This window comes from Epinephelus lanceolatus, chromosome 22 (assembly GCF_041903045.1).
Source record: "Epinephelus lanceolatus isolate andai-2023 chromosome 22, ASM4190304v1, whole genome shotgun sequence".
Lineage (NCBI taxonomy): Eukaryota > Metazoa > Chordata > Actinopteri > Perciformes > Serranidae > Epinephelus > Epinephelus lanceolatus.
Window position 1 is genome coordinate 6964505 of NC_135755.1, and position 23411 is coordinate 6987915.

General features: G+C 41.4%; 1 protein-coding gene across 1 annotated transcript; it reads right to left on the reverse strand.

Annotated features, from left to right (window-relative positions):
• Positions 1-8450: 8450 nt before the first annotated feature.
• On the reverse strand, positions 8451-22583 carry LOC117245939 (uncharacterized). Its single transcript, XM_033609562.2, has 3 exons — positions 22324-22583; positions 17537-17929; positions 8451-10345 (listed from the first exon to the last, which is right to left on the reverse strand). Exons 1-3 carry the CDS (start codon positions 22514-22516, stop codon positions 8958-8960), a joined length of 1974 nt encoding a protein of 657 aa, XP_033465453.2. The 5' UTR covers positions 22517-22583; the 3' UTR covers positions 8451-8957.
• Positions 22584-23411: the final 828 nt, after the last annotated feature.

The window sequence follows — 23411 nt, forward strand, 5'->3', positions numbered from 1 at the left end:
TGTTCAGAGTCACGTTAGCGACAGTAAAGAGTGCAGCTTCCGGTAGAGATGAGCTCATGGGCTTCAAAATAAAAGTGCAGAAGTGTTGGAATTGTGGGCTTATTCAGAAAAACATGCAGGAGGATAAATGATAAAAATACACTTATTCGAAAGGATGACTTTTATTGAACGGTTTCCAGATGATTTTTAGTTTAGTTCATTTGATTTCACATATGCAATTTTTCAAAAAAGTAGTACATGAGCAACAGAAACATGATGGAGAGATGCAAAAAATCCTTGGAGTGACTTTATCGAGGCACTTTCCAGTGTATACACTAATCCATTAGTTAACTCAGTAAAATATTACAAAAAAAGAGAAAGACAATGATAAAATCCACACAGACCATGTACACAAGGACACAAAATTAAGATCACTAAATATTAGTAGACAGTTTACACAGGGAATCCATAAGTATAACATCAGAATGGATACATCCAGCCTTTAAAGGGGAACTAATGTTTTTTTCATCCTGGGCCCTATTTTCCGATCTACTTTTGTCTAAATCAGTGATAGGATGTTCAAAAATAACAGGGCACTCAGACAGCGTCAAACAACGTCAAAATACATCCACGTAAAATGCATTTTTTTCACACAGATAGGCTTGGATTGTTAGTGTAATTATCCGACAACATAACGGAAAGGAGAAATGAACGCCTGTGTTTACCTTTAGCTGGATTCGGACATGTTCCTCTGCCTGTTGCAATTTTAGTATGTGTGCTACCCAAGTAACACTGCTCCCTCATTTGACGCAGTCTGAGTGCCCTATTATTTAATATAGCGCGCGCTCACGGGCTGCAGGCAGGTCAGCCCTAGCGTCGTACTGGAGAAATATCAAATATTGAACATCCTATCACTCAATTAGACAAAAGTAGATCGGAAAATAGGGCCCAGGTTGAAAAAAACATTAGTCCCCCTTTAATATTTTGATGGGCAGTTTACACAGATAGTCCATAAGTGTAACGTTCAGGAAATAAAATCAAACCTTTAACACATAATCCATCAGGATAACTTTTTTCAGAGCTGAGTGTTGCTCCATTGTTATCTGCTGTGTTCGTGGATCCAACCATTGGGAGATGTTAATTTCTTTCTGATTCTTAATAGTATTGTTTTCTTGGCTATAGTTCACAAGTAGGGCAGAGCTGCCAACTCCTTTCCAATGAAAGTAGCTAGCACTAGCTACAAAAAGTTGCTTAAAGTCTCCGGATGACATCATATGCTTACATGGATGTTGATGACGTCTTCGCAGACTAAATCACTGTGACCTTGATCTAAACCTTCCAGGTAGAAACTGCAAACTGTTGTGAATTGCAGAGATATGTGAATTCAGCAAACCTGTTTATTTCTGTTATTTTCAGCCATGACTGAAACATTTAAAGATATATAGTTTAACACCATGGTTCACACTGTCTGACATTTCTGCTGTGCTTATTTTATGTCCTGAGTTGCTTTATTACTTCCCTTGCTTTCACTCGCCTCTGCAGCAGCTGCTCCTCTCATCCATCAATCAGATCAGCTCTGATTGGAGCTCTTGACCAGTTATCCACCCCATGACTCATACTACGGCTGCTAAGGAGAAGCACAACAAAAACAACCAACCAAGAGTTCCACATGCACTGTCTTTGTGAACCTGTAAAACCTCTGAATTTCAAGAGGGGACACAGAATGACTCAGATGGACCCAAAAGAGACTAAAAATGGCATGGGAGCTAGGTAGAAAAAAGGGCTGTTTCTATCAAAGGAGTCTGGTGACTGTGGATGGGGACAGCAGCAAAACCTATCTTAGCCACATAAAAACAGGGTCACCTAAACAATATCCACATCAGTTTAAGAAGACACTACATTAAAAGTATTTTCAACACCTAACCATGCTGTCAGACAGCCCTTTATTGATGCAGTTACATGATGCTCTCCTAAAAGCAACCAGACTCCACTGACAGAATCAGTAATTTTACCTCACAGAATACAATGAGTCTCTGGTCTTCAGCTATCTGTTGAGTGACTTTTGGAATCGACCTAAGATTCTTAAAGAAAACTATGTTCAAATCAGTTTTACAATTTAGCAGCCAGAGTAGCTCTCCTGCTCTGGATCCAAGTATAGCAGAGAGTCACAGTGCTGCATGCCCTGCCCCTGACAAGCAGCAAAAGTCCAGTCACCACCGGATAACAGGTTTTGACCCAGCTTGGCTGTCAGAGGGGAAACACTCCCCCTGGCTGTACAAGACTGATATTGGTCAATGAGTAAGGAAGTAAATACATACATTTAAAAACATACATGCATACATAAATGTTTGGGTCTATGTCAGTCATGAGCCTTTTTACAATCTTATTCCAAATAGATTTTTTAGACTGAACAGCTGAATCACTTTCTCCCTCATGAATTTTCATGTGTGCATGTAAATATCCATTTTATATAAATGATTTCCCACATTCATATCAGCTAAATTGTTTCTCTCCTGTATGAGATCTCATGTGTTTCGTCAGGTTTCCATTTAGACCAAATCTCTTCCCACACTCAGAGCAACTAAATGGTTTCTCTCCTGTATGACATCTCATGTGTCTCTTTAGATCTCCACTTTGACCAAAGCTTTTCCCACACTCAGAGCAGCTAAATAGTTTCTCTCCTGTGTGAGTTCTCATGTGTTTCTTCAAATCTCCACTGTAACCAAATCTTTTCCCACACTCAGAACAGCTAAATGGTTTCTCTCCTGTATGAGATCTCATGTGTACCTTCAGATGTTCACTTCGACCACATGTTTTCCCACACTCAGAGCAGCTAAATAGTTTCTCTCCTGTGTGAGTTCTCATGTGATTATTCAAATCTCCACTGAAACCAAATCTTTTCCAACTCTCGGAGCAGCTAAATAGTTTCTCTCCTGTGTGAGTCCTCATGTGTTTCTTCAAAACTCCACTGTAACCAAATCTTTTCCCACACTCGGAGCAGCTGAATGGTCTCTCTCCTGTATGACATCTCATGTGTACCTTCAAATCTCTACTGTAACCAAATCTTTTCCCACACTCGGAGCAGCTGAATGATTTCTCTCCTGTATGAGATCTCATGTGTACCTTCAAATCTCTACTGTAACCAAATATCTTCCCACACTGAGAGCAGCTAAAGAGTTTCTCTCCTGTATGAGATCTCATGTGTCTCTTCAAAACTCCTCTGTAACTAAATCTTTTCCCACACTCGGAGCAGCTGAATAGTTTCTCTCCTGTGTGAGTTCTCATGTGTCTCTTCAAAAGTCCACTGTAACCAAATATTTTCCCACACTCACAGCAGCTAAAGAGTTTCTCTCCTGTATGAGATCTCATGTGTCTCTTCAGATGTTCACGTCGAACATATGTTTTCCCACACTCAGAGCAGCTAAATGGTTTTTCTCCTGTATGAGATCTCATGTGTCTCTTCAGATGTTCACGTCGAACATATGTTTTCCCACACTCAGAGCAGCGAAATTGTTTCTCACAAACAATCAAATCACTCACAGGGACTTCATCATTTTTCAGACAGTTTAAACCTGACTGAGGTTCTCTGGTCTCCGTCCAATCATCACTGTCATCAGTCTCAGGTTGTAAATGTGTATCTGGATCTGAGTTCCTGGCTGGTTCTGCTCCTCCACAGTCCTCTCCCTCTGCTTCTTTTTCCATCTGTTCAGTGTGTCTTTGGTGAAGCTGTGAGGACTGAGGTTTCTCTTCATCATCTTCACTCTTCACAGGGACAGGAGTGGATGTGAACTTGGTGACATCATCCTCCTCCAGCCCTTGAAGCTGCTCTCCCTCCTGACTGATCCAGAGTTCCTCCTGTTCCTCTTTAATGTGTGGAGGTTCTGGGTCCTCCTGGTCCACACTGGAGCTCCACTCCTGCTGCTCATGGGGAACCTCTTCTTTAACCACCAACAGCTGCTGGACGTCTGCAGGAAACAGTAAACACACACACACACAGATGTTACAGACATCAAACTTCAGACTACAAACTTCTACAGATCTCTGAGCATCAAACAGCTTCACAGTATTCACTCAGTTGTGTCAAGGCCAAAACACACCTGTGGTGAACAACAGAAGACCCCCTGCCCCTCCCTTGTTAACCCCTCGCTCACGGTTAATGCACTTAAATTGAGCGCTCTACAGAGCAGCATCCACGTCTCCCTGTGACCTGCATTCATGAACAGCCAGGTAAAGATAGTGTTTGCCCTCAGTCCTGGTATTGTTTGTTACTGTTGTGAGATTAAACTATTAAAGCATCTCATACAGCCAGCCTAATTTAAGCAATAACCCACCATTTACCAAGTTTAAATAAACCAAGTTTAACAATAAGTAAGCTCGTCTGGCATAACATCAGACCATCTCCCTCCAACTCTCTGGCTGATTCTGGTTCACCAACTTCCTGCTGTGTTCAGAGACAGACACTGAATTGCTTTCCCACTTCCACGTCTTTAAAAAACAAAACTCAACTCACACAATGCAACTCTGATAATTAATTTAAATAAATATAAAATGCAGTGTTTGTAGGAAGGTGAATTTGATGTAAACAAACCAAACTACCCCATAAGACTCTTTTCTCTTCAGCTCTCTGTTAACTTGTACTTTACTTGAGTATTTCTATTTCCTGCTACTTTATACTTCTACTCTACAACATCTCAGAGGTTCATATTGTACATTCATACTACACTACATTTGTTTAACAGCTGGAGGAACTTCGCTGATTCATATTAACAATACAAAATATGTTAAGAAAATAAACAATGATAATAATTTAAGAATGGTAATGAAAAGCTAACGGCACCAGGGAAGCTAACGGCACCACAGAAGCTAACGACATCAGAGAAGCTAACGACACCAGAGAAGCTAACGACATCAGAGAAGCTAACGACACCACAGAAGCCAACGACATCAGAGAAGCTAACGACACCAGAGAAGCTAACGACACCAGGGAAGCTAACGACATCAGAGAAGCTAACGACACCACAGAAGCTAACGACATCAGAGAAGCTAACGACACCAGAGAAGCTAACGACACCACAGAAGCCAACGACATCAGAGAAGCTAACGACACCACAGAAGCCAACGACATCAGAGAAGCTAACGACACCACAGAAGCTAACGGCACCAGAGAAGCCAACGACATCAGAGAAGCTAACGACACCACAGAAGCCAACGACATCAGAGAAGCTAACGACACCAGAGAAGCTAACGACACCAGAGAAGCCAACGACATCAGAGAAGCTAACGACACCAGAGAAGCTAACGACACCACAGAAGCTAACGACACCAGAAAAGATAACGACATCAGAGAAGTTAACGACACCAGAGAAACTAACGACACCACAGAAGCTAACGACACCAGAGAAGCTAACGACACCAAGGAAGCTAACGGCACCAGAGAAGCTAACGACACCACAGAAGCTAACGACACCACAGAAGCTAACGACATCAGAGAAGCTAACGACACCACAGAAGCCAACGACACCAAGGAAGCTAACGGCACCACAGAAGCCAACGACATCAGAGAAGCTAACGACACCAGAGAAGCTAACGACATCAGAGAAGCTAACGACACCACAGAAGCTAACGACATCAGAGAAGCTAACGACACCAGAGAAGCTAACGGCAACAGAGAAGCTAACGACATCAGAGAAGCAAACGCGGCGTATAAACATCGACAGACTGAATATTTTTGAACAAACCTGCAGTTATATTATTAATAATGAACTTGTAATGTTTAATGAACAAACCTGCTCTGTGTAACCGAAGCTGAGGGTTGAAAACAGCGTCCAGTAGTTTCCGTTGTCGCTCGTTCTCCTCTTTTGATCGACAAAGTTCCTCCTCGTACTCTGCTATCGTTCTTTCAACCAGCCCAAATATCTCTTCAGCAGCCGCAGTTAGTCGCTGCTTCACCAACGATCTCAGCATTTGGACTTTAGACATGTTCACACTTTAAAAACATAAAAACACAACAAAGAGACTCTGCTAACCCTCGTTTCCACCAGACGCCATTTTGTTCAAACAGTGGGATGTTGGCTACTGCAATTAGCACAGCTTCCGGTAGAGATGAGCTCATGGGCTTCAAAATTAAAGGGCCAGTGTGTAATATTTGGCATGGTTTATTGTCAATCTGAATCTGAATCTGAATCTGAATATTCTACCCATTAATATGTTTATATAAGTGTATAATTGCTATAAAATAAAATTTGTTTGGTTTTCGTAGCCTTATAATTATGCTTTTATATATATATATATATATATATATATATATATAGCAAGGGCCTTGCTTTAGAGAGGTCACCATTTTGCGCCGCCATGTATGTACAGCAGACCGAGCGGACAATCCAGCCAGCCAGAGAACATGTTTCGCGTGTATAAATGAACCAACGAAGACAGCGGAAGGAAGGAAGAAGGAGGAGGAAACAGCAGAGAGTGTCAGTAGTTCGTCGATAGAGTAGTGAAAAGTTTTTTTTTAGTTATAAAGTTTGCGAATGGACCACACTTACCACGCAACAGGAGAGAATGAACCCGAACCTTCATCTGTGAGGAAAAGAAGACGCAACTTCACTCCTTGTGATGCACTCTCTGCAGCACTTTTCCTCCTGATGACATATCTCCCCAACGATGGTAGCAGTAGCACCAAATCCCATTCTGTGCATTCAGCCTCTCTTCTCGCCTGCTCAGCATCAAACACATGGAGTTCCTCATCTGTATGCTCCGGCTCAAACAGGTATGGCTCTGGGTCTGTGTCCGCTACAAGAAACTCTTCAAAATCGCGTTCAAAGTCGTCCATTGCAGCTACTATAGTCCGGAGATATTGCTAGGCTAAATAAACAGCTGAGCTCTGTTTACAGGCTATGCTGTCAGTCAGTGTGCGGGCTGGAGATTGGTGGAGCAGAGAGGGGAGGGGGTCCCCACTCGGTATGGTAAACGAGTATTTGTGTATGAAGTGTGTGTGTTACGCTAGAAGAGTCAAAGTTTGGGACGGAGTCTTTTACCCCCTGGAGTGTTACTGGAGTTTTTGGAGTGCTCAAATGAACTGGCCTTTTCCCCGAACGCTCCTCTGGTCTCCTGCTCGTGAGGGATTCATTACAATATCGTAACATGGTTTAGATTTCTAAATAAATATTCACCTCTTCGCTAGATAGACCTACTCCTGAAAAACTTGTGCGCAAGGCTTTTTGTCCGTACGAGGCCACCGTCATTTACCCGACGGGAGGGGTGAGCGAGTGAGCCCTGCAATCTAGAATTTGACCACTGATGTCACTGTTTTCAACCCATTTTACACACTGGCCCTTTAAAGTCCAGAAGTGTTACATGGAATTGTGAGCTTACTCAGAAAAACACACTCAGGAGGATAAATGATGAAAATACACTTATTCGAAAGAATGACTTTTATTGAACTGTTCCAGTTGATTTTCAGTTTTGTTCATTTGATTGTATATATATGCAGAAAAAAAGTACTTCATGTAGTACACACGCGTTTTATTAAAATTGCGCGCAAGCTTAATCAAAACATGTGTGCCTGGCTGTCACTCCCACAAACTGCAGCAGGAGGACAGATTATATCTGTTTACATCAAGAGGCAGACGATATGATGAGACAGTGGAATGTGACTGCTGTGACGACCCCTCCGCTCCACTAGTTGTCCCTGCCTTTAGCTGCTGTTCTTTCTCTTGCAGGACTCCGCAGGGCGGAGGGTCATCAGCCCGGTGAGCAACACCTGGGCCCGGTGTGTGTCTCTGTCAAAAGCTCCCTCCTGCCTGTCTCTGGTCTGATCGGAGCATGGGCACGGCTGCTGCTGCTGTTTTCTTCTTCTGTTTGTTCCATACATTTCCACACATCCACACATGCTTACACTACTGACTACTTAAGAGCTACAAATTTGCCGTCTTAAAACAGACGTTGAATTAGACGTTTTGGTCCATTCGGCGTTCCACAGTGCACGGCCGTAGTAAGTCGCACTTGTGCTGTCACGCCGTCTTGTTCAAACAGTGTGACGTTCGCAGCAATAAAGAGTACAGATTCCGGTAGAGATGACTTCAGGGTTATAAAAGGCGTGCTCATTTCAATAAAACGCGTGCACGTGTAAAAAAAATAACATATGCATGTCACCTCTCGGTCTCCATGGAAACACGATGGAGATTTTCAAGACCTAACCATGCTGTCAGAGAGCCCTTTACTGATGCAGTTACATGATGCTCTCTTAAAAGCAACCAGACTCCACTGAAAGAATCAGTAATTTCACCTCACAGAACACAATGACTCTCTGGTCTTCAGCTGCCCTTCGATTGGACAGTTAGTTTGTGTTTTTGTGTGACTTTTGGAACCGACCTAACCATGCCTGTTCTCTTTTCTGCTTCTCCAAGCTGGGAGAGTAAAGCTGATAGCACACAATTCCCAATGAAGACTGAGTCATGAAGATCACTCAGCGATGTTTACATTTTATTTTTTTTATAAATTTACATAAATGTCTGAAAAATTATTTTCTCTTCATTCACATAATTATGAGCGATTTTGTACAAATTTCTTAAAAGAAAACTATGTTCAAATCAGTTTTACAATTTAGCAGCCAGAGTAGCTCTCCTGCTCTGGATCCAAGTACAGCAAAGAGCCACAGTGCTACATGCCCTGCCCTGACAAGCAGCAAAAGTCCAGTCACCACCGGATAACAGGTTTTGACCCAGCTTGGCTGTCAGGGGGGAAATACTCCCCCTGGCTGTACAAGACTGATATTGGTCAGTAAGTAAGTAAGTAAATACATACATTTTATAACATACAAACATAACTGTTTGGGTCTATGTCAGTCATGAGTCTTTTTAAAATCTTATACCAAATAGATTTTTTTTTCAGACTGAACAGCTGAATCACTTTTCTCCCTCATGAATTTTCATGTGTGTATGTAAATATCCATTTTGTATAAATGATTTCCCACATTCAGATCAGCTAAATTGTTTCTCTCCTGTATGACATCTCATGTGTCTTTTTAGATTTCCATTTAGACCAAATCTCTTCCCACACTCAGAGCAGCTAAACTGTTTCTCTCCTGTATGACATCTCATGTGTACCTTCAGATTTCCATTTTTACCAAATCTCTTCCCACACTCAGTGCAGCTGAATGGTTTCTCTCCTGTATGAGATCTGATGTGTCTCTTTAGATCTCCACTTTGACTAAAGCTTTTCCCGCACTCAGAGCAGCTAAATAGTTTCTCTCCTGTGTGAGTCCTTATGTGTTTCTTCAAATCTCCACTGTGAACAAATTTTTTCCCACACTCAGAACAGCTAAATGGTTTCTCTCCTGTATGAGATCTCATGTGAACCTTCAGATGTTCACTTCGACCATATGTTTTCCCACACTCAGAGCAGCTAAATAATTTCTCTCCTGTGTGAGTTCTCATGTGTTTTTTCAAATCTCCCCTGTGACCAAATCTTTTCCCACACTCAGAACAGCTAAATGGTTTCTCTCCTGTATGAGACCTCATGTGTACCTTTAGATCTCTACTGTAACAAAAGCTTTTCCCACACACAGAGCAGCTAAATGGTTTCTCTCCTGTGTGAGTTCTCATGTGATTCTTCAAATCTACACTGTAACCAAATCTTTTCCCACACTCAGAGCAGCTAAATAGTTTCTCTACTGTGTGAGTTTTCATGTGATTCTTCAACACTCCACTGTAACCAAATCTTTTCCCACACTCACAGCAGCTAAATGGTTTCTCTCCTGTATGAGATCTCATGTGTACCTTCAGATGTGCACTTCGACCATATGTTCTCCCACATTCAGAACAGCTAAATGGTTTCTCTCCTGTGTGAGATCTCATGTGTTTCTTCAAATCTCTACTGTGACCAAATCTTTTCCCACACTCAGAGCAGCTAAATCGTTTCTCACCAACAATCAAATCACTGACAGAGACTTGATCATTTCTCAGAGAGTTTGAACCTGACTGAGGTTCTCTGGTCTCCGTCCAATCATCACTGTCATCAGCCTCTGGTTGTAAATGCGTAACTGGATCTGAGTTCCTGGCTGGTTCTGCTCCTCCACAGTCCTCTCCCTCTGCTTCTGTTTCCATCTGTTCAGTGTGTCTTTGATGAAGCTGTGAGGACTGAGGTTTCTCTTCATCATCTTCACTCTTCACAGGGACAGGAGTGAATGTGAACTTGGTGATATCATCCTCCTCCAGCCCTTGAAGCTGCTCTCCCTCCTGACTGATCCAGAGTTCCTCCTGTTCCTCTTTTGTGTGTGGAGGCTCTGGGTCCTCCTGGACCACACTGGAGCTCCACTCCTGCTGCTCAGGGGGAACCTCTTCTTGAACCACCGACAGCTGCTGGACGTCTGCAGGAAACAGTAAACACACACACACACACATGCACACACACACACAGATGTTACAGAGAAATGGTGTCGTTCTTTCACATCACAGCTCAAAAACTCCTTATTGAACTTCTACAGATCTCTGAGCATCAAACAGCTTCACAGTGTTCACTCAGCTGTGTCAGAGTGAGTAAGGTTGAGGTGAGCTTTAATTTCATAGCAATCATTAACATGTACTGTTACTCTTGTCATGTCTGGAGGCTACAGTGTGGCTCTTTATTTACTCAAACTAAATGAATTATGTGAGAATGATTGTCCATGGGATGCGAGAGTTTGCTGTGAGTCATGTTTGATTACTGGCAGCCTGAGTAAATAAGATGCTGTTAGTACATCAACTCAAGTACTACTGCAGTACAAATTTGAGAGTGAGGCAGAGCCGATTAGGACTGGGTATCGCCACTGATTTCCTGAAACGATCCGATTTCGATTCAAGGGGTCTCGATCCAATATCGATTTGACTGGAGATTTTTCAGTTACAAGACCAGTCCTTCCAGGATCTCGTGACAGAAAAACCTTGAATTTGCGACAAATTTTGTCAAAAAATTGCGATAAAATTGTAGGAAATGACAAAAATTTAAAGTCAGGAGAAAAAAAAAAGTAAACTACTGCCTCCAAAAAATAAGTCATGTAATCACTAGACTCACAAGTCAGTTGAGACGCTTTGCTTAACTAAAGACTGATGTCTTTCTCCCTGGTTCTGTGTTTAGATGGGCGGATACAATTTCAGAGTTTAAAAAAACTCCCTACGTTGCAGAACCAATAGTAAATCTGCAGGGTGGTCCTTCGGTGGCTCGCTGAACTCTTGTGCTTGTAAACATAGTCCGACTGCGTTAAAATTTTTAAACAAAGTCATTGTAAGTCCTTCATTTCCACAATCTTGTGGACGGAGCACATGTTTGATAAAACAGAGTTAAATCTCTCAGCATTCATTTTCAAGCTCTCTGTGTGTTTGTTACCTTGCGGATGGGAAAAGGGGGAGTGCACATTTCCGGGAGGGCATGTCCTTTTCAAAAATGCAAGAGGCGTTGCTTTGTTGCCGGCCGTTTTCTCTCGAGTGTTAAAGACACTTTAGAAAGGAGTGTCCCCAGACTATCAGAAGGCGGAGATCTCTGATTGTCTGGTGGCGAGTCTATGTAATCACTTGCTATAATAATCATACTGAATATTACAAAAACAGCTGAAAATGTTTCAGTTCTTTTGTTTAGTTTTATTTAATTAGTTTCAAAACATGGACTCCGACAATGTTGCAAAAATACAGAGAATACTGTAGCCCTCAAACCAGACAGTGTGACTGTAAAACAACATGTAAGCTACATCTTCTGTAAACATAACATCTCAATAAATTCAACACATATTGTCTGCATATGTCCATGTCCATACAGAGAGTTTCTCCATACTGCAATGCTATTAGCGCATTTGATGATGCGTCTGATGACGTTTCAAATGACGTCGCAGTTGCAACGACTTTCGGTCAGCCGTAAAATACAGGAAAAATGTGGAAAAACTGCGGGACTTTTGAAAAATTGCAAGCCCCGCCAATATTGAGGACTTTTTGTTTAATTTGCGTTAATTATTGCAGTCGCAAGATGGCAATTTTCTGGAGGGACTGCAATACCAATTTTTGCTAGTATGTGAAAGAGATTCTCAGAGAACTAATCGTGTAACATTTACAAGGAATTATTTTTTTTAAAAAGAAAAAATTCACAATAGGAATAAAACTGAATATTTCATAATTAAATGTTGTTTCTGGAACAGCAACAGTAATATTAAAACAGCAAAGTCACAATACAAACTTAATATCTCACTGGAAGATGAGTCATTGCCTGCAGGTCACATCACCACCGTTAAGTTTTAAGATACAAGACAAACTGAGCTAAACCCTTTGACATCAACAGTTGTTGCTTCAGCTTATTAGTAACAACTTGTTCTTAGATGGAAGGCGCTCTGTGCTTGTTTAAAACATATTATTGGTGGTGGTGGATGAGAGCCTGCAGACAGAGCAGACTGAAATATCACGTTTCTACATGTTTACATGTTGCTGATCGCCTGTATTGATAAAGTATTGACTTTTTCCTCGAGCAGGTTTTATTGCACGCACAGTAACAAGTGTAGTTGTCATCAGCTCAAGTTATCTTCACCTCTCTGTCTCCACCGCGGCATCTTTACTCTGTGATTGTGTGTCTGTGTGCGTAAAAGTGGCGCGGCAACTGAGGTGTTTAAGGTTCTGAAAAGAGCTAAAAAAAAAAAAAAAATGTAGAAATATACGCACATCACTTAGTTTGGGAGCTCGGCTGAATAAAAAACTTTAGAAAAAAGAGAGAAAGCCCACATACTCTCTTTATGCTGCAAAAAACTTTACTAGTTAGACAACGTTGCGAGCATGTCAGCTCTTCATCATCTTACAAGTAATGTGTTTTTCACCCATATATGTAGACACCCACTGGTGACGTCATAAATCCTGGGTAGTCATTCACAAAAATATTTACACACATTATACTTAGGCTCTTGTAAACATACACAATTGATCAATGATGATAACTATATCAAAAATATATTAGGCAACATCAGGTTAAAATATAATACATATATCACATCAGGTGTTAACAATTATCAACTACAGAAAATGATGAATGGGGAAATCCTCGTTCATGCCTTTGGGGGACAGGGTGTCCAATGTAAAAATCCAAAAGGATTCTTTTTGTAACAACAGTCTGTTTGTGTCTCCTCCACGTCTCGGACGTTTTACGTGTTCATTTCCTTGGTATGTGAGAGATACCACGCTGTGTTTCGCCTGCAGAAAATGCATAGCCACTGGACTCTTGGAGTCCTGATTGCGTATGCTGCATCTGTGTTCTGCGATGTGTGTTTTTAATGCTCGATTAGTTTTCCCCACATATCCCAAACCACATGGACATATAAGCAAGTATACTACATTAGTAGTGGCGCACGTGATAATGCCTTTAATGTCAAAATGCTTCCCTGTGAGGGGATGCGTAAAAGTGTGGCTCTTCGTGGTGAACTTATACTGCGCGCAACTTGCACATCTGTAATTTCCATCTGGAACACATCTGAAAAAAAGTTTCTTGTCTTTGGGGGAGAAGATCTGATTTTACAACAATTTGTCTGATGTTAGGGGGGCGTTTGTATACCACTCTGGGCATGTCTTTGAATGTTGTGGATAACTTTGGATCACTGCTCAGGAGATACCAATGTTAAGTTCTGAAAAGAGCTAACCCATGGAAAGCAGCTGGCCCTGACAACATCCCCGGCCGTGTCCTGAGGGTCTGCTCTTCAGAGCTGGCTGAGGTCTTTACAGACATTTTCAATCTGTCCCTCTCCCAGTCATCTGTGCCTACATGCTTAAAGTTCACCACAATAGTGCCCCAAGAAAAACAGTATAACCTGTCTGAATGACTATTGCCCCATAGTACTCACCTCAATTGTAGTGAAGTGTTTTGAAAGAATAGTCGTGTCACACATCAAACAGGTCATTCCAAATACACTGGACCCACTGCAATTTGCATATCGCCAGAACCATTCCACTGACGACACCGTTAATGCAGCCATTCACACAGTCCTTTCACACCTCCAACACAAAAACACTTATGATCGAATGCTGTTTATAGACAACAGTTTAGCTTTCAACACAATCATCACAGACAGGCTGGCTGACAAGCTCTTCACCCTGGGACTGACAACCCCCCTCTGCCGCTGGGTCCTGGACTTCCTTACAAACAGACCCCAGGCAGTCAGAGTTGGTACCAGGACATCAGGCACAACGACAGTCAGTACGTTTACAAGCAGCTTGAGAAAATCAAATTATTGGTTTAGTCCGACTGAAACTGGACATTTAAATGCATGTAAATAGCCTAGTCCGACTGAAATTGGGCTATCTGTAACTTGACTAACACACCTAGATAATTTGATTGAAAATCGAACTATTGCTGCATGTATCTGTTTAGTCCGACTTGACGTTCTGCATGCGCCACTTTTTCTTTTGCGGGCTTTCATCCGGAAGAAGAAGGAGATGACATAGCAGTAACTCACGGAAAAACAAACAAACACCATGGCAACTGAGAAGCAGAAGACGCACTTCTGGACAGACGAGGAAACTACATTCATGGTCCGACAGCTAAAGAAGCTAAACATTGTGAAGTTTATAGATGGTAGGAAAACGCGTAACACCAATTTATTTTAAAAAGTTTCTGAACAACTGTCAGCTTCCTCTTCGGGTCAACCAGAAGTAGTTCAATACGCACTGTATTTAAAAGAACACAGCACCGCCTATCGAGACGGAGTCAGACGTACTTGGTCAGAAATCGATTTTCTCTTCTGCATGTATACCCAGACAAGACGAGAAGTCCGACTTGACTGATTAGCCGAGCTAGCTTAGCTCGGTGGACAGAGTGAAAACCTTCAAACTCCTTGGCACATCAGCAAAGATCTCACCTGGACTCACAACACACAACAGATCGTCAAGAAGGCTCAACAGAGACTCTTCTTCTTCTTCTTCTTGAGGAAGCTGAGGAAATTTGGACTACCCTCCAAACTCCTCTGCAACTTTTACAGACGCACAGTTCAGGGCAGAAAGGCTCTCCAGCGCAGTGGCGTCACCTGGCCTGGGCATCCGGGGCTTTAGCCCCGAACGTTTTTTCTTAAGCCCCGGATAATTCAACTTCAGAAGAAATAATGATAACTGTACATTAACGAGCCACTAAAGAAGTTGTAGTTTTCCATTTTCAGTGAATGCAACACAGGATGACGTTGAGACTGGTTAATCAGAGAGAGGGGTTGCGTGAAGCATCCGTGTTTTATTGGCTGATAGCCTCGCGTCACCAGGCTCTTCCGGTATCTAAACCGTTGGCGCGCTGGAGGGAGACGTTTTAGCAACAACACGAAAGATCATGGATATAAGACGTTTTTTCAAAAACAAGGAGGCAGACTCGGCTGAGGCTCACGTCTCCGGGGAGCCGTTACCAGAAACAGGTAAATGAATAATTTAAATTCTGTTTATTCCTTCAAAATTATGTGAAACGTGTAGTGTTAGGGGGGCGTGCCGGCGGAGCTGCGGGACAGTCCTCCCCGGTGATAGACGCTCTTAGGCGGGCTGAAAATACCTGAAGGCTCGGTACGGCTGGCGATTTTTCCCACACATAAATTTAGTGATATTTTTCTCACATAAGTTAGCAAAGATACCGCACACAACTACGTAACTGTTGTTATGTCCTTCTAACGTTGCTGTGTGGGTTGAAGTGTTGGCCTTTTTCTTTTTATTGTGAAAGCTGAGCTTTCACAATAAAACTCCCGAGGACTTCCGAAGGGCTGACGAGCGCTGCCGAGCACCTCTATCTCATTTTGCCTGCATATGTTCTGTTGTCATTCAGTATACATTTCTTTGTTTTTCTGGCAGCAGATTCACAGGATGGAAGGAATGAGCAGATGGAGAAAAAAGAGCAGCAGAGACAGAGGTGCAACACAACACAGTAGGGGAGGAAAGAAAAATAAAATACCAAAAATTAAACTGAATCATGTAATGTGTATTTTTTGGGGAAAATATGGCTCCTGATATAGTCTGTAGGCATCATCGCTCAACTTTTTCACATGGTCTGGTGTTAAAAAAAAAAGGCAAACTAAAAATGGCAAATCATGTAACCTCTAACATTTTTTAAAAATTGAGGGGGAATATGACTTGGCTTCAGTCAAAATATTTACAAAATATTTATTTTTTTGGCTTTAATTCCTGTGTTATCTATAAGTGCATCATCCTGTTTCTATCAATATAATATAATTTTATTTTGACACATTTTGAAGTACATGTTGGCAGTATTTGGCTGTAGACAAGACGCAATAAGGCTCAAGAAAGCATAGAGCTTTTTTCCCAGGTAGGATCCCCTAGACTTCCCTATAAGGTTCTGGGCTCAGCCCCCAATGTTCTCAGTCCCAAGAAACGCCCCTGCTCCAGCGCGTCATTAAAACGGCACAATTCATCTGCAGAGCAGCTCTGCCCCCACTACAGGACATCTACGACACCCGGGTCACAAAAAGGGCACTCGGCATCATTAAGGACCACACCCACCCACAAAACACACTGTTCACACACCTGCCGTCTGGCAGACGCTACAGAAGTGTGAAAGCAAGAACAACAAGACAAAAAAACAGTTTCTATCCACAAGCCATCAGACGACTTAGCCGGTGATTACCTGTACATATACATATTGGACAATGTGACAATATTTGATACTATTTGCACAACAATCTGACTGTACATAATACTTGCTCTCTTTTTTATTATTACTTATTTCTAATTATCTTAGTTTAGTGAGTGTGTATTTTAGTGGTGTCAAGGCAACTCTTAAAGTAAGAATTTCATTATCTGTAACCACCTTTACGTTTGCTGTGTACATGATAATAATTCTCTTGAATCTTGAATCTATCAGCTGGATAAGAATTTGTATTAAGTTGCTGCTCAAAAACTCAACATTATATTATTTTGGTTCTTCACAATAAAAGCTTATACGTAACAAATTAACAGGGGACTTTTATTGTGAAAATCTATAGGACATTAAATGCGTTGTTACTGAATAAGCGGAACGTTGTTAGCAGCCTCTCTTCAATAAAGGCAAGTCTAATAACATGGCAGGGAGAAGGAGAAAAAGCAGAAAGAGCCACAGTGAGATGTTGATGAAGAGCTGCAGACAAACAGCTCACCTCCAACAGGTAAACTTCTTCTACCTGCCCTGCTGTGGAAAAACACATGCAGCAAAAAAACAGGAACTTAAACCGTGGATCAGCCCACTGCTTTAAAACGTCCTCGCTCGAGACCACCCATCATCAGTTTTAGACACAACATCAAGAAGGTAGCCCTGTTGTAATGGAAATGCAAATCCCTGCTGTGCTGGGCTGGAAAATGGCTGGAATCAAACACTATACAAACAAGCCACAGTGCCCTGCTGGTGCTGTTTGCTGTGTAAGATGAGAACCCCCTGGCAGAAGTGAGAGTTTGTCTCTTCTCTACAGAAGACACCGACAGAGTCTGACTTTTTATTTCTATCCAATTAAGACACAAAAATGACTTGACTCAACTTGCTTGACACTTGAAGGTTAAAACTTGAGACTTGCTTAAGACTAGCAAATGTGTGACTTGACAGATACCTGACTGAGGCTCTCTGGTCTCCGTCCAATCATCACTGTCATCAGTCTCAGGTTGTAAATGTCTATCTGGATCTGAGTTCCTGGCTGGTTCTGCTCCTCCACAGTCCTCTCCCTCTGCTTCTGTTTCCATCTGTTCAGTGTGTCTTTGATGAAGCTGTGAGGACTGAGGTTTCTCTTCATCATCTTCACTCTTCACAGGGACAGGAGTGGATGTGAACTTGGTGACATCATCCTCCTCCAGCCCTTGAAGCTGCTCTCCCTCCTGTCTGATCCAGAGTTCCTCCTGTTCCCCTTTAATGTGTGGAGGCTCTGGGTCCTTCTGGTCCACACTGGAGCTCCACTCCTGCTGCTCAGGGGGAACCTCTTCTTTAACCACCAACAGCTGCTGGACGTCTGCAGGAAACAGGAAACACACACACACACACACACACACACTACAGACATCAAACTTCAGACTACAAACTTCTACAGATCTCTAAGCATCAAACAGCTTCACAGTGTTCGCTCAGCTGTGTCAAGGCCAAAACACACCGGTGGCAAACACCAGAAGACCCCCTGCTCCTCCCTTGTTAACCCCTTGCTCGCGGTTAATGCACTTAAATCGAGCGCCCTACAGAGCAGCATCCACGTCTCGCTGTGACCTGCATTCTGAGTTAATTCAGAATGCAGCGGCACGTGTACTAACAGGAACTAAGTAACAAGATCATATTTCTCCTGTTTTAGCTTCTCTGCACTGGCTCCCTGTAATTTGTAATATTGTTTTTAAAACAATTTAAAAACAATAAAACAATAAATAAAACAAACCGTAAAACACTAAAACAGAAGCAGAGTCTCATGGGTTTCCAAGGCTCACACTCATGCTTCTGACAGCCAGATAAGAAATGAACCACTCCAGTGCAGTACCACAGATGTCCACTAGATGGCGTAACCGAGCCACTAGAGTATTGTGGTCCACGGTGTCAAAAGCTGCTGTTAGGTCCAATAAAACAAGAATTACATGGTCACCAGAGTCATTTGCCAGGAGGATGTCATTAAAAACTCTTAGTAAAGCTGACTCGGTGCTATGCAGAGTTTTAAAGCCTGATTGAAACTAATTCTTGGGCGGTGGGTTGAAGTTTAAAAAAAACAACATGAATTTAATTGTATTTCTGAAGCAACAGGAAATAAAGAATTTAGCTGCATCCCAGGTTAAATTAAAGGGTTCTGATGGGAAAGTAACAACAAGAGAAAGTTTAAAATAAGCCCTGCATTTAAGGCCTGAAGAAAAGACCCATGTTTGTAGGAAGGTGAATTTGATGTAAACAAACCAAACTACCCCCATAAGACTCTTTTCTCTTCAGCTCTCTGTTAACTCTAAATGTTGTGTACTCAATGGGAGACTAAATCCAGAACAGGATAATTTCACATCTATTTCTGTAAGAGGTAAAGCTGTGGTAGACTATATAGTGACACCACAGGTCGATTTAAAAACTTGTCTTGAGTTTAGAGTTTACATGCCTTCACAACTTGTAGAAAGCGTTGGCTCTGAAGCTACTAAACAGTTGGATGTGCGCAGTAAACTGCCTGATCATGCACTGCTCTGTGTCCGTTTTCAAGCAGCTGAAGTTACTAAGCAGAGTGTAGACTTAAATCAGGGGATAAAAAGGAGTAGGCTTAGACACCTCCCTGTAAATTTTTTATGTTCCGAGGTGTGTCATAATGCCCTTTTTGGGATCATAAATCAACTGCAAAATGGCAGTAGAACTCAGGATAATATAGATCAGTGTTATGGCAGACTTTGTGATATTTTGCATGGTGAACTAGACAAATACTGCACAGGTAGAAATTATGTGAGGAAGAGGAACCGCAGAACTAAGCAACTTTTTTGGAACACTGAACTGAATGAATTACGGTATAATTTGCGAAAGGCAGAAAAAATGTTTCTAAGCTGTAAAGACAGTAGAAGGAGGATTTTGCATGAGGAATTTAAACTCTGTCAAACTCTTTGATAGAAGACTGCGATTTTTCAAGCGGCGTTTTAGGAGAGGACAAGCTCTACAGTTGGAGCAAATGCAATTTAGCAATCCTCAATTATTTTGGAGAGAAATAAACAGACTTGGGCCACAAAAGAGTAAGCTGATCCCTTTGGAAATAGTAATGGAAAACGGGGAATCTTCTTTTGAAAGTGAACAAGTATTAAAAAAATGGGAGAACGACTACAGTAGCCTCTATGCTTGCAGTAATGATGTGCTTTTCAATGATCAATTTCTAAAGGAAACTTGTAAATTAAAACGTGATCTTGAAAGGAGGATGTGTAATTCACATACAGTGTATCACCACAGTGACATGTTAAATAATGAAATTACATTAATGGAGGTGCAAGATGCTATAGATCGCGCCAAAGTAAAAAAGGCAGTGGGCGTGGAGGAGCTCTCTAATGAGGTGCTCAAATCCCCCAACTTGTTGACTGTGTTACATCCTTTATTTCAAACTTGTTTTAATACTGGCATCACACCGTCCATGTGGGATAAAGCAATAATTATTCCCATCCCAAAATCAGTAACAGCAGACCCCAGAGTCCCCCTAAACTATAGAGGAATCAGCTTGCCCAGTACGGTTTACAAGCTCTATTCTGGCGTTTTAAATAAGAGACTCACTGATTACTTGGAGTTTAATAATGGGTTGGTGGATGAGCAGAATGGCTTTAGAAAAGAAAAAGCTTGTATCGATCATATTTTTGTTATTTCATCAGTCATAAGAGCAAGATTAGAGGAGGGTAAAAATACATTTGTTTGCTTTGTTGATTTTAAAAAGGCATTCGATTGGATCCACAGAGACTTATTGGAGTATAAGTTACTCTGCTCTGGCATTCATGGTAAATTCTATAATGCCATTAAAGCTTTATACAAAGCCCCAGTCGCCTGTATTCAGTTAAATGATCGTAGAACTGGCTGGTTTCCCACACCTTATGGTGTAAAGCAAGGTGATGTGCTCTCGCCCACCCTGTTTGCTTTATATGTGAATGATCTGGCTCAGGAAATTAAGCAGGAAAATTTGGGAATTTCAATTGGAAATATTAATCTGAGTATTCTTTTATATGCTGATGATATTGCCCTGGTGGCCGAAAATGAGTCTAATCTTCAGAAAATGTTGAATATCATGGAGGGGTGGTGTAGTAAATGGAGACTCGCAATCAATAGGGAAAAAACACAGATTATACATTTCAGGAGGAAATACGAGCAGCAGAGCAACTATGGATTTCTTTTTGGGTCAGTGAATTTGAGTTATACCCCCTCTTATAAATATTTAGGCTTTATTTTCAATTAATTTATGAATTTTTCAGAGGGAAGGAAAATGTTGGCAGACTCAGCAGGTAGAGCTCTGGGTGCCATACTAGGTAAACTGAAACTATGTCCTGATCTGGGTTTTGTTACTTACACTAAACTATATGACTCTATGGTTGCTTCTATCCACTTTTATGCAGCAGGAGTGTGGGGCGCTGAGGAGGCTACCGAATGCAAAATTATTCAGAATAGAGCTTTGAGGTGCTTCCTTGGGGTGCATAAGTACACTACTAAGTTAGCTATTGAAGGTGATACAGGTTGGGAAAGTTGTTTGGCAAGGCAGAGATGTGAGATGATCAGGCTGTGGAACCGCCTAACTCAACTGCCAGTGGAGAGGTTAACAAAAAGTATATTTAATTGGAATTAAGTACACAACCATGCATGGATCAGAGAGATATCTTCAATTTATTCACTCTTGGATTTAAATGCACAATTTATGAATAATTTACAGTGTAATTTAAAGGTGGTCAAACAGAAACTGTCATTGTTACACCAACAGCAATGGAAGGTGGATATTTGGAAAAAAGCAAAACTGAGAAATTATATTCAGATTAAAAGTGAGTATTCCACTGAACCTTATGTTTCTTTTAATTTAAAGAAAGGACAGAGGTCCCTCTGTGCTCAACTAAGAGCGGGTGTTTTACCCTTGGCAGTTGAGGTAGGTAGGTATAAAGGTATTCCTGAAGAACAGCGATTGTGTGTGCTTTGTGACCTAGGAGTTGTGGAGGATGAATTTCATTTTGTGTTTCATTGTCCACTTTATCATGGTTTAAGAAACATTTTATTTGAAAAGATACAGGTAAAGAATCCTGATTTGTTTTGGATATCTGAATGTTCTATATTATGTTGGCTGTTTAAGGAAGAAGTGTTTACTTTAAGTAAGTTTTTGGAGAAGGCATGGCAGCTACGAAGGAGAACTCTGTATCCGTAAGCCGCATTCCGAGTATATTGACTGTATCCTTTTTTGGCTGTCTTGGATTGTAATATGTGTATTTTAAGCGAGTGTCTTGTAAGCCCGTGCGGGCTGGGCACCCTGGTGTGCAGGACACTTTAATAAATTTGTAACTAACTAACTAACTAACTAACTAACTAACTAACTAACTGTACTTTACTTGAGTATTTCTATTTCCTGCTACTTTATATTTCTACTCTACAACATCTCAGAGGTTCATATTGTACATTCATACCACACTGCATTTGTTTAACAGCTGGAGTAACTTCGCTGATTCATATTAACAATACAAAATATGTTAAGAAAATAAACAATGATAATCATTTAAGAATGGTAATGAAAAGCTAACGACACCACAGAAGCTAAGGACACCAGAGAAGCTAACGACAACAGAGAAGCTAACGACATCAGAGAAGCTAACGCGGCGTATAAACGTCGACAAATTGAATATTTATTGAACAAACCTGCAGTTATATTATTAATAATGAACTTGTAATGTTTAATGAACAAACCTGCTCTGTGTAACCGAAGCTGAGGGTTGGACACAGCGTCCAGTAGTTTACGTTGTCGCTCGTTCTCCTCTTTTGATCGACAAAGTTCCTCCTCGTACTCTGCTATCGTTCTTTCAAACAGCCCAAATATCTCTTCAGCAGCCGCAGTTAGTCGCTGCTTCACCAACGATCTCAGCATTTGGACTTTAGACATGTTCACACTTTAAAAACACAACAGAGACTCTGCTAACACACCTTTCTACCAGACGCCATCTTGTTCAGTGTGACGTTCGCAACAGTGAAGAGTACAGCTTCCGGTAGAGATGAACTCATGGGCTTCAAAATACAAGTCCAGAAGTGTTACATGGAATTGCGGGCTCACTCAGAAAAACATGCAGGAGGATAAATGATGAAAATACACTTATTCGAAAGAATGACTTTTATTGAACTGTTCCAGTTGATTTTTAGTTTAATTTATTCGATTTCACATATGCAATTTAAAAAAAGTAGTACATGAGCAACAGAAACATGATGGAGAGATGCAAAAAAATCCTTGGAGTGACTTTATCGAGGCACTTTCCAGCGTATACCCTAATCAATTAGTTAACTCAGTAAAATACTACAAAGTGGAAAAAGAGAGACTGATAAAATCCACACGGACCATGTACATAATAACACAAAATTAAGATCACTAAATATTCGTAGACAGTTTAGACAGGCAATCCATAAGTATAATATCAGAATGGTTCCATCCAGCCTTTAAAGGGGAACTAATGTTTTTTGCAACCTGGGCCCGATTTTCCGATCTACTTTTGTCTAATTGAGTGATAGGATGTTCAATATTTGACATTTCTCCAGTACGAAGCTAGGGCTGACCTGCCTGCAGCCCGGGAGCGCGCGCTATATTAAATAATAGGGCACTCAGACTGCGTCAAATGAGGGAGCAGTGTTACTTGGGTAGCACACATACTAAAATTGCAACAGGCAGAGGAACATGTCCGAATCCAGCTAAAGGTAAACACAGGCGTTCATTTCTCCTTTCCGTTATGTTGTCGGATAATTACACTAACAATCCGAGCCTATCTGTGTGAAAAAAATACATTTTACGT

What these genes read in the sequence shown, in the direction of transcription:
- LOC117245939 (XM_033609562.2), bottom strand. Translation starts at nt 22,516, where the DNA reads ATGTCTAAAGTCCAAATGCTGAGATCGTTGGTGAAGCAGCGACTAACT. An exon ending in GCTTCGGTTACACAGAGCAG is followed by an intron (nt 17,930 to 22,323) that starts GTTTGTTCATTA and finishes TGTTTCCTGCAG; the next exon opens with ACGTCCAGCAGCTGTTGGTG. An exon ending in GACCAGAGAGCCTCAGTCAG is followed by an intron (nt 10,346 to 17,536) that starts GTATCTGTCAAG and finishes TGTTTCCTGCAG; the next exon opens with ACGTCCAGCAGCTGTCGGTG.